This window comes from Cryptomeria japonica, chromosome 8 (genome assembly GCF_030272615.1).
Source record: "Cryptomeria japonica chromosome 8, Sugi_1.0, whole genome shotgun sequence".
Lineage (NCBI taxonomy): Eukaryota > Viridiplantae > Streptophyta > Pinopsida > Cupressales > Cupressaceae > Cryptomeria > Cryptomeria japonica.
The window spans coordinates 288,925-300,683 of NC_081412.1; the positions used below are offsets into that span (position 1 = coordinate 288,925).

Genomic DNA, 11,759 nt, shown 5'->3' on the forward strand with positions numbered 1-11,759 from the left:
TCTAGCGGCAACTTTTATGGATTTTACATTTGCAGATTGCTTCAGATCCTAAATAATGGCTGCCAAAATTTGCAGAAGAAAAATCACAATTACTCCAAGCAAATTAATCCTGTCAGTTGCAACTTCATTCTTCATTGATCTCTTTTTGCCACAGCAAAGCTTTGATTTGAGCACATTTTTATACCCACTGGCTGATTTTGAAATTGATCACGTCAAACTTCTGCTTCGAACTGCTCAAACAATACTGAAAATTTCTTCAAACAATTTCTGGGTTTTATTCCTCTTTTTTTCTTTCCAGAACATTTTGAATTTTGAAATTTAGTTAACAAATGAGAAAGATATTGCACTTTTACTGCAACTGTGATGGATTGACAAAAAAAAATCATTTAAAAAAAAACAATATACCAATAAATAGAATGACGCTCCACGTTCCCTGTGTTGCATTTGATATTTTCCATACTTGAAAAAATTATGCGACAGTCTACAACAATCAAACATGGTGACAGAAATTTCGTAGTATCCCCTCTATAACCAACAACAATCACAAAACTGCTCACTTCTCCTTCACAGGCACAAAAATGTCAATGCTCTGATACCATGAAAGAGATTTTGGGCAAAATAATAGTAGCAGCACAAATTAAACACAAGAAACTATGGTTCTTCTTTTCTCCATTGCATTCATTCAATAACATATTGCATATATATACAATTTTCAAATCCTATATTATTGGAAACAACTCTATAACGACTCCTAAATATACAAGTTGTTTTAATTTAACTTCCTACAAACACTCGTATAGCCACTATATTAACCTATGTAACAAACTACAACAAACCTAATAAATAGTTATCATATGCATTCTATGATGCAATATTCCTAGCATCCTTAATTATCAGATTAAATAAAATTGCAATGGAAACACCAAAACTGTGGAAAACAATTCCAAAAACTGATTTCACTTTCATTTTGTAATATGTAGGAATGCAGTTTTTCTGCAAATGCAGGAACACAAAAACAGTTTACATTTGCAAACTACTATTTAGAAATAATATACAGATAACAAATGAGGAGAAGCAGATAAATGAGTACCTCATTCACAAAATTCAGGACAATCGCTGCCAAAAGACATGAAAGAACTATTAGGAAACGCTAATGGTGATCAATAACTGCACTTCTGTCTTGTAATTAACTTTTAGTTCATCCTCCAGTAAGACTGCGTTTAAATGCATACATCTTTGTAAGCTAAAAATTATCGTATTAAATTTGAAACCACAATTATTCATATGATTTTGACTGATTTGGAAAGCATGGCAAACACGTTGCTACCTTCCACAAAATGCAATTCCAATACTTTTAAGGTTCAATTTACAACTATTTGAGGCAGGAAATTAACCATTCCAACTCCATAGCATAATTCCATGAAACTATCAAAGTTTTTTTTTTAATAGAGTATGAGCATTTCAAAATTCATTCAAGTTCCTAACTAATTCAATTACAATTTAAGAAGGAATCGATATCCACGCACAATCAATTCTAATGTTGAAACAAGGCAAAGTAGTTACAATGTAAAACAAAAATATTGGTAGGATTGTTGGGGAATGTTTCATTTTACGATGGTTTGGATGGCATATTTGAATGCGTGGATGTAAGGTAACAAGGAATTGATGCATCTGGAAAAAATCTAGAAGACAAGGAATCCGCTAGTGATTTACACCAAGAGTAATAAGAACCCATGTTTGGTTCTTTATTATCAACCTTGTTTTAATATCATCAGTGCATTGTTTTTCTTGATCCGATTCCCCAAGTTGTCTATGTCATCTTTTATAATTCTTTCCCGTAGTTCTGATTGAAGTCCCTCAAATTTAAAGTTGTACAAGCATTAGGTACATATATCTAATCCTGAAGTTCCTTAAATCTAGATTTTTTTAGGCAGGAGATGAAAAGTAAAATATCTAACCTTGAGGACTTATGTCTCTACAAATATGGTTCAAGAAATGTACCTCAAAAATTACAATTTTGAAAGCAAATCCCTAAATTCTGGTTCTGAATTTGTGTCTGGTAATCGTTCCCTTTCTCCCAAATTTGGCCCTTGTTCTCCTTCCTCACTGTCCTGTGAAATTGATATCCATTTTTGTTCCCGTCCCTGATTTTAATGTGCACGCCTGACATTTTTTATTTCCTCATCGTGGGTTTCCCATTATTAATTTCGGTAGGAAACACACTGAAAATGCCTTAAAAGACAAAAACCTTATTCCAGCGTTTTCACCAGGTTTGTTTAGGGGTAATTACTAGACAATTCATTAGAAATTGCTAGTCCAAAAAAAGCCCAAAAAGCTATCTAGTTTTGAGGGCATTACGAAGGATGGTCTTGTGAAATAAAACCCTCTCCTGCCCGTTCAGATACCTTCTACAGAGCAGAGAAGACCTTTTTGACAGATACGTAGAGGTGATGGTCTTTTACCATTCCCAAACAGGAAAGGTATCATCTAGCGGTGGACCCCAATTCACTCAAACAGTTCGAAATTTCCCAGTGAGTGGGAAATTTATCCTGTTTGTAGGCGCTGCGAAAGCAGGTGCTAGGAATGACAATCTGTGGTGGTAGTCAGAGAACCTGATGGACAAGGTTCAAACTCGGACATACTTAAAGATGGGTGCAAGCATCTAAGCCTTGACCATCACACCAGCTGAAAATTAAAAAAATCTGGCGAATTCCAGCCATGTTTTTCATGATACAGCAAATTATTTGAGTAAATTCCGTGGCACTTCATTTTTTTGTTGATAGTACAGTGAGTTTGCAAGAAAAATGAAAAAGAAAAAGAAGGGGGATATGTCAATGAACAGGTCTAACATCTACCGAATTTTTTGTTGACTGCCATAAAAAATTTAAAACTTGTGTTGAATATTGGCTTAACACGGTTTGTTGGTTATAGTTTGAAGCTCGACATGTTCAATATGCAACTGCTCCAAATTACAAAATAAGGATGCCCGAAATCTGCTCTATTATTTCCGTCAAGACAGGTCTCAAAGGAGACATGAAACTTTGGAAGAGATGAAATCAAAACAGTCACATATATATATAGTTGTCAAAATCTTTACCTGTGAAAATCTTGATCCACTAAATACAGGAAACTTTCCAGTAGAAATAGTGACTCAAGAAGTTCGGCAATAGAAAATATCTCATCGAGACAAAAGAAACCACAACGATGTAAGGTATTCTAATAAACGGCTACAAACATCACTATTCTTCCTGATCCAAAGCCTTTGGAAATCAACCCTTTCAAAAGATTCTCAAAGTGACATATCATCTACTGAAGTTAAATATTGACTAACATGGGCGAGGTTCGTATGACCATCTTCGTGTGGAATTTTATAATCTATATATTCGGCATGAAGTTTGCATTCAGTCGTCAGTTTCCAGCTCTTCTTGTTCTATGATATGAATTTACAAAATCTAACATAAATTCATGCATAATACGGGAAACCCATTTTCTTGTACAAATTATTTTTAATAAGACTTTCCTAATGAGCATACATCGACAGACGACACAGGGATACAAATTCTGACGAATGACTGTGCAATTCTCGATAACAAAGACTTAACGCTAAGATCCATACGACAGAATCTCGCCACCATTTCAACTTCTAAAACCCTCGTGAATAAAGAGCTCGAAGGAATGCTCCATCAATTATTCAGTTGACGAAAGATAAAGAAATAAAACTCAACCACAAGCACAAGCACTCTCAAGGAACTAAGCGAGATTGGAAAGACGCAGAAATTTACCCTCGGTAGAGTCGACCTTGGGTGCCATTGTTGAACGCTCTGGTTAGCCGAATCAAATATTTTTGGTCATAAATATTTACTTTTGGCGGGAAAAACGCATAATGTTTTCCTAGTTGTACATGTTGAGCCTTCACCAACTCAACGTGGTGGATCCGTACCTTATGATAAATGAATGAATGAGTTTTAATGACGTCTACGAGACCCAACGGTTTAAGGGATCTACAAATTCAACTTATCTCAGTTTTAGATTCTTTTTCATGCTGGATCTTCTCTTGTGAATTTTGATTAAGAGGTATGTTGTTTTGGGAAGTCTTGACTCTTCAAAAAGCTCGTTCACAGACTATCTACTTTTAATTCATTCCCAAAGTGGTTGTGGATGTCTTCATACGTTGTACACTCCATAATGAAATGTTATTCTGTTTCTACTATTCTCTTGTTGCAAAACAGGCATGCTCTTTCCTCCCACTCTTCTTTAGGCACCTTCCATCTACCAGTTTTACATCTCAAATGGTGAGATCCAGTCCTTAATTGTGCAATTAGAATTTTGGCCTTACTGTTGATCGCAGATCTCAAATATTATTTTTCCTCATGCGCTCGAGTAGGATTGAATTCTTTAATATAGTACATTTTTTTCCTGCCTACCTGGTTTATCCACATGGCATTCCTAAATTTCTCTAGGACCCACTTTTTTATCTCCTCTTTGTTGTTGGGGCAGTCATGCAAATTTATGTCCCATTTGTTCATCCGCTTGTTATTTTGTTTCTTCCAAGTCTTTTTCCTGTGACTTAAATTTCCATCAACAATCGAGATGGGCCAACAGTGCTTATCCATACTTGCCACCTTTTTTAAGTAGCATAGCAACCGAATGACCGTCGAAGCCTCAAGGGTACATACCAACTTCAGCCAAGAGGATCTCAGATGGTACTGTTGAATTGACTTTGAGGTTGCTAGTGATTGGATGATTTTGTATTCTCTCTATTTGTCTCCATTTGAGGTTCGACATGCTATTCCCCCAAACTTTACACCCATAAAGGATAATCGGAACCACTAGCAAACCGAAAAGTGTTTTCTTAGTCTTCCAATAAATAAAGAAAGAAAGAAAGAAGAACTTTTAACATTCACGAGGTTAAACAATGAAAATCTATGGGACAGTCAGCCTTGCCATCATTGTCTTTTGCATCTCAGTTCTTTTTACATACAATGTGATGATGAGCTCTCCCAATTTCTCAACAAACCCCACATTGCAAAGATTGAATCAAGAGTCGGCAGTCAAAACATTTTTATAGTTGTTCTTAATGTCACTATAGGCATCACATTCCAAAATGAAGTGCCTTTCAGATTCAACTGCCCTAGAGGTACAAAAGATGCAAACCCTTTCTTCTCAAATTTCTTTGGGCCTCTTTCACCGTCATGTTTCACATTGAAGTTGATGAGAGTTAGTTCTCAGTTGAGCAATAAGGATTTGGGCCCTCCAAGGGAGACAGGATTGTATGTACACTTTTTGAAAAGGATCATATGTTGGATTGAACTCTTCAATATAATAGCTCTTTCTCCTCCCTAACTCTTTACTCCAAATATACCTGTTAAACTTATCTATAACAAAAGCCTTAATCTCTTTTTTTCCTATGGGACGCATTTAAATAAATATTCCATTTACTCAACTATTTGACGTTTTGTCTCATCCATGTCTTTTTTCTTTTGCTCAAGTTGTATCCAAAAACCAACTTAGGCCATCTACTTGCCTCCATTTTTTTTATTCTTTTTAAATATCCTATGAGACGCATCATAGCTATTGCTTCAATACGGATTGCCCCAACTTCACTTAACAAGATATCATAGTTAACTTAGCATTTAATTTTAAACTTGCTTGTGATCACGAGCTTTTGAATTTTCTCAATTTGTTTCCACTTTGAGATAGGGGTGCTACTAGCCCATAACTCACACCCATATAACACAACTGGATGTTGGCAATTGACACTCATTTGGTTGGTTTCAATATGTTGTCATTGATGGCAACATGGCAACATGTTCCAGCTTCATATTTTGGTTTAGTAGTGTACCGACAGACACTTCACCGGCACCAGCACCGGCAGGTTGGAAGGAATTCTTTGGTTACCGGCAATGCAGGCCGACATGGTTTATATTCAGGTTATCGGTATTGGAGGCTGACATCATTTGGGAGATTCGACATCAACAATTGATTTTGATATTCATGTATTTATGTTATTGAGCCGATATGTATATTCATATTGTAGTTATCTTTGTAAGCCGACATAAGGCATGATGGTTTGTAAAGGGTATATAGGTCAGTTGATTAGATCATTTTGATATATAGGTGATGTATGTGATGGAATGTAATGCGAGATATGAGAGAGAGATCATGTATGTGAGGATATTTATGTAAAAGGTTATTCCAGTAAAGGGTTTAGGGTTTCATACCGAAACATGCATAGCTTAACCGGAATTGTATTCAGGCATAGAAGATATTATCATTGCAGTTCAATCATTTCTCTAGATTATAGTTTGGATTTGTATGTAGTCAATGGGGCTCCTTTTTTGATTGAGCAGTGTGCTCTACGCTATAAGCCTTCCTGCATGTGCAGGCCCCTATGTATTTTCTAATATCTCTTCATATGGCCAGTGGATTGATATTGTGGGTCACAAATCCCACCGTGGTTTTTCCTCTTCGAGGTTTTCCATGTATAATTATCTGTGTTATGGTATCCATTTGTGTGATTGGCTTATTGGTTGCTTTACTTATTTCAATCTTATATGTACCGATATACTGGTTGGTGAATGCATGTTTTAATAAAGTTAAAATTGATCATTATGGTAAAACACTGATTCGCCCCCCCCCCGCCCTCTCAGTGTTCTTGGATTTCAACAATTGGTATCAGAGTTCTGTGCCTCGGCGGAAGTTTAACAGCTTGAGGAAGATCCTGAATCCGGAATCCATGGATATGAGTTTGGAAAAGCAACTTGAGGTGGCACTTGAAGATTATGATGTTGAAAGGATGAAGAACCCGAAGTTACAAGATGAATTGAATTCTGCTCAGGAATTCATTCTTGTCCTACAGGAGAGACTGTCATTTGTTCAAGTCAGGAGGAAGGAACTTTTGTAGAATAATGATAATGAATAGAAAGATGCCTTTAATGAGAGATGTCAGAAGCTGAGTCAAGAGAACATGGTCATGAGGAAGGAAATGCAAGCTATAACTATGAGGATGTCAAAGGAGATTGAAGACCGAAAGAAAAAGGAAGAAAATCTAGTTGTATATCTGAAAGACAAATTTGAAGAATGCACCCAGTTGGTTCATGAAAATGATATATTGAGAGTAATGAACAAGAACTTGAGAGACAAATGATAATTTAGAGAGATGATCTAACTATTGCAAGTGAGTACAAGGACAAATTCAAGATTAGTTCAGCATAGCTTGATGAATTATTGCAAAGACAAAGGCAAAATGGAGATTCCAGTGGACTTGGATTTGAAGAAGAACAGAGTTTCGGTACTACTAATGAAGATCAAAACCATAAGGCATCGGTAAGGCAACTTAATGCTTATAAATTTAATGGTAGATGTTTTGTTTGTAAAAAAATTGGTCACATGGCTAGGCAATGTAGAAATAGAGAAAATCAAAACTATAATTATGCTCCCGATCAATGTTCTAAATGTAATAAGTATGGTTATAAGACAAAAGATTGCAGAATGAATGTTAAATGTTATGCATGTGGAAAATTTGGACATATGACTAATCAATGCAGGTCAAGCAATTATACCAGTTTTAGCAAAGCAATTAAAAAGAACAATGTTACATGTTATGCATGCAATGAGGTTGGCCACATAGCTAAGTTTCGTAGAAGCAGAAATCCACCGGTTAACTATGATGGATCAAATGATAAAGGAAAAGAGAAGGTTAATGAAATTCGGCAAGATCATACCCAGAGATGGGTCAGGAAGTCAGAAGAATAATCAACAAATGGAAATGCACCGGTTACTCAACTGGTAGAGGAGGTTGCTTCTGCACCGATAGGAAGCTCATCCGGTAACTGAGGCAGATGCCTTAGGGGTAGGCAAAATTCATGAAGATAGTGCATATACCTCGAGAAGAGGTTCTGGAAGATGTTCCAGACATTGGAGATGCTTATCCGAAATGGAGATGTTTGATTGAAATCCAGTATCTTCCACCGGAAGTCATTCATGTCAATGACAGATTAGGGTTTCTTGGAGGTTAAAAGGTTGAATTTACTTCATTTCTGATTTAGAGCAATTCATAGCGATTCAAAGGAAGTCTAAGGCGATTCAATGTGATCGATATCATCTTGAGCAATTTCACCAGCGATCGGATGAGTTCTTTAGGGTTTTCACTGACAGCTATTCACAGGTATTTATCTTTCATCGTGGAAGCAGGATCATCATCTGTACCTATGTTTATTGCAAATCCTACTGTTGTTGAGGTCAAGGACCGTCCTAGGCCGATTTTCAAGCAATATTTGCATATTGATACTTTGGACGATTCGGTTGGCGCTTTTTCCCATGTCCTGGAAGGAGTCGTGTATGTTGAAGATGTCAGAGCTTACATTCACAGTCATATTGAGGATTTGGGAATGAGTGATATTAAGAGCATGTACATGAGTGAATTAATGGGAGATTCTAGAAAGATTAAGCCCGAATATCAGCATATTGAGGATCTAGGGTTTACCAGCATTGTGGATATTCTAGAATTTGAAGATGAGATTGTTAGATATGTTCTAAGAAGAGTGCATGGAGAATTTATCTAGTTGGACATACCGTATAAGATTTTGAAGGAGGCCATCAGGGCAATCACCGACTTGTCACAGATTGGGCAACATCCAAAAAAGAAGGTTTCTAATGATCAGGTCAATGAGATCACCGGTGCAACATCAAACAAGCGATCAATGAGGATTACTACTATTACCAACAGAGATATCAGATTCGGAAGCTTGCTCATTGGTTACAAGGTAACACAATCAAACTGACTGAATTTTGTTTCTAGCTCCTACATTTATGCAACTCATAAGATGATGAGTGAAAATGAGAAGTTAGATCTATGTGGTTGGATGTTGGATGAATTGTTGACTAACCTAGGAAAGATCAAGGGAGAGAAGAAAGGAACATTCTGGTATGGATACCTAATTGTATGTTTAATGTTGTTTTTCATCAATGAGACTCCCAGTTTTGGAAAGCGACAATGGGCATTTGATATCCCGGTAGGGAGGCAACTAAAATAATCCATTGCTACATTGGGTAGTCAGCGAGATGACAATGTATGGGGTTACTTTAAGGCATTCCAAAAGGCTATGAAATCCAGGGAAAGGGTTTTGAAGCACATTGTTGAGAAATACTCAACTGAGATATGCTTTGTGGTTAAGAAAGATGAAACTTTGATGGAAGTTGTAAAGCCCCAGAAGATATGGATTGAAGAGATGGGTTATGAAGTTGATGCACAGATTCTAGATGCTATGCACAGATACTAATTGATGCACCTATTGATGAGGCAGAAAAATCCCTCAGTACTGCAAAGCAAAAAAGGCAAGAGGTTGAAACTGAGTTTAACTAGAAGAAGAGGGAGAAGCAGAAGGGCAAGGCAAGTAAATTTGTTCAAAACGTTTCATAGGACATCAAAACATTAATTGATGTTTTTTTTCAGAGAAAGACAAGAAGAGGAAAGAACTTGAAATATGTATTGATTCTATTGCATCATAATCTGGATCTGATGATGACACACCCTTAGCATTCAAAAGGGTATTAAGGAAGAAAACTGAAGAGACTAAGGTAGAAGAAAAGAAGCAACTGGTTAGGAAAGTTACTATCAAGGTACCGGCACAAAAGCGAGCTCCAAAGGAAACACCTTCAACCCCATCTGGTTTTGGAAGAAGAAAGAAGAAGGATGACACCGATCCTGCACTTGTATCTGGTAATGTAACTATTATTCCACCCAAGACTTGTGCAGAATTAGTAGATGAAATAACTAAAAATAACATGTTGAAAAATGTGCAATTTTATTATGAGCACTTGGATGATAATGAACAAAGAGAAGTTGAGGAATCAATTTTGTTGTATTTGGATATTTATAGGAAAGCCTTGTTAGAAATTGAAAACCAAATACCGGCATAGTTATATGAAATTTTATATGCTAAAAGATTATCAGCAATGGAAGAGGACAAGCATATAAAGATTTAGGAGTTGTTATATGTTTGTGTTTCTATTACTCCAAAGGAGATGGACAAGACACTTAAGGTTGCAGATAAAAAGATTTTTCACAACAAGCATAGAATAATCAATCTTATGTTAGGTAGGGTCAATGAGATAGTCAAGGAGACCCACAAGGCATGGGTTAAGTTCTTTGAAGAAAACTCTGGTTTTTATACTTCACCGGAACCTAAGACAGACACTACAGACATCCCGTTTGAAGGGAAAGGAAAAGGCATTGTGGGTACTTCACCCTCAATTTTGAAAAATATCAAGATATTGGATACATAGACCTTGATAGAAACTAATGTACAGGCAAATGTTGAGATATCAACATAATCAGAGAGTGTAAAGGTTGCAAATGTACAGGTTACTAATGTTGAGGACAATAGTCCTCCGGATCAGAATGTAAAGGATGAGGACACAGTTCACGAGGAGGAACCGACAATAACTAAGACTGCACCAAGTGGCGAAGCCACCGATGCAAGTGAGGAAGCTATAAAAGTTAAACCATCAAAGGAGAAGAAAGGGGAATCTAGCAGGGAACCGGTAGTGAGTCCATCATTGTTGTCAATTGACACCTCGCAGGTTGAACAGAAAAGCATTACTGAGATGAGTTCTACTGAACTCGTGATGATGGTTGCTCTGAAAATGATGAAGGAATGGTCTATGGACAAAGGGGTTATTGATAAGTCTACCACTATTTTACATAGACTTGTCCCAGAGTGCAAATTTGACAAAGAAGTGAGACAATCCGCAAGCTTTAAATCATCACAGAGCACATTTCAAAGGACTTTCAGTCTCTATAGCAGATATCAAACCGACAGGCATTGGAGACGTTTACATAGGCAAAGAGAGCAACTTTTGATCAGATGATTAAGTCGGAGAAAAAAGAAATCAATGATAAATTGAAGTTGATAGATAATGCTTCGAGGAAGTGTACTAATATTTATAGAGTATGTTGTAACACAGGTTTACTTACAACTGATTTAGATAAAAGGATTAAGGATATTCAGGAGAAGATCGTAGATATAGTCAATTCTTTTGATGGTTCACATTCTTTGACTACATCTATTGATGGTCAGATTTTGGTTTTGGAAGCTCAAGTTTCTGCTCTTGAGACGGATAAAGATAAAATTATAAGGAGAGGCAGAGGTCTTAGAGGACTGGTAAGTCCCCGATTGGATTCATTAAGTGTACATAAGAAGGAGTGTATTGATATGGTTGGTAAGCCCACACCAACAGAGCTCAATGAGAAGGAGTCATGTGCCCACATGCTAAATGGACTTGTATCTATTTCTGACACTTTCAAATCAAGTTGGGATACTTATCTGGAGCTTTTGGAGGAGGCCTATCCAAAAAATTTCAAATATATTCAGCTCTGGTAAGGTATTTTGGGACATTCATTGTATAGTCTTTCATTCTTCGTCCCGTTTTTGGGGTATTTTTGGCATTGATGTCAAAGGGGGAGTATAGGTGAAAAATATTTAGGAGATATGAAAGTATGGAGTATTTGTTCAGATGGATATTCAGATCAAGGGGAGCAAGCTCCGGATGAAGCCGACAGATGGAAACCATGATCATTTTTCATATGAGTGTTGCCATCAATGCCAAAGGGGGATATTGTTGGCAATTGACACTCGTTTGGTTGGTTTCAATATGTTGGCATTGATGGCAACATGACAACATCTTTCGGCTTCATATTTTGGTTTAGTAGCATATCGATAGGTACTTCATTGACACCGGCACCATCACGAGGAATT

The 11,759-nt window shown here is 36.7% G+C and overlaps 1 protein-coding gene across 1 annotated transcript in view; it reads right to left on the reverse strand.

The window, feature by feature from the left end:
• The window catches only part of LOC131053013 (homologous-pairing protein 2 homolog), a 71,787-nt gene extending 67,866 nt beyond the window's left edge, over positions 1–3,921 (reverse strand). The window contains exons 1-2 of the mRNA XM_057987634.2: positions 3,783–3,921; positions 1,091–1,116 (exon numbers count right to left, since the gene is read on the reverse strand). Of these exons, the coding sequence (XP_057843617.1) occupies positions 1,091–1,116; positions 3,783–3,810 (54 nt within the window). The 5' untranslated portion in view covers positions 3,811–3,921. The remainder of the gene's footprint in view (positions 1–1,090; positions 1,117–3,782) is intronic.
• Between the last annotated feature and the right edge of the window lie 7,838 nt (positions 3,922–11,759).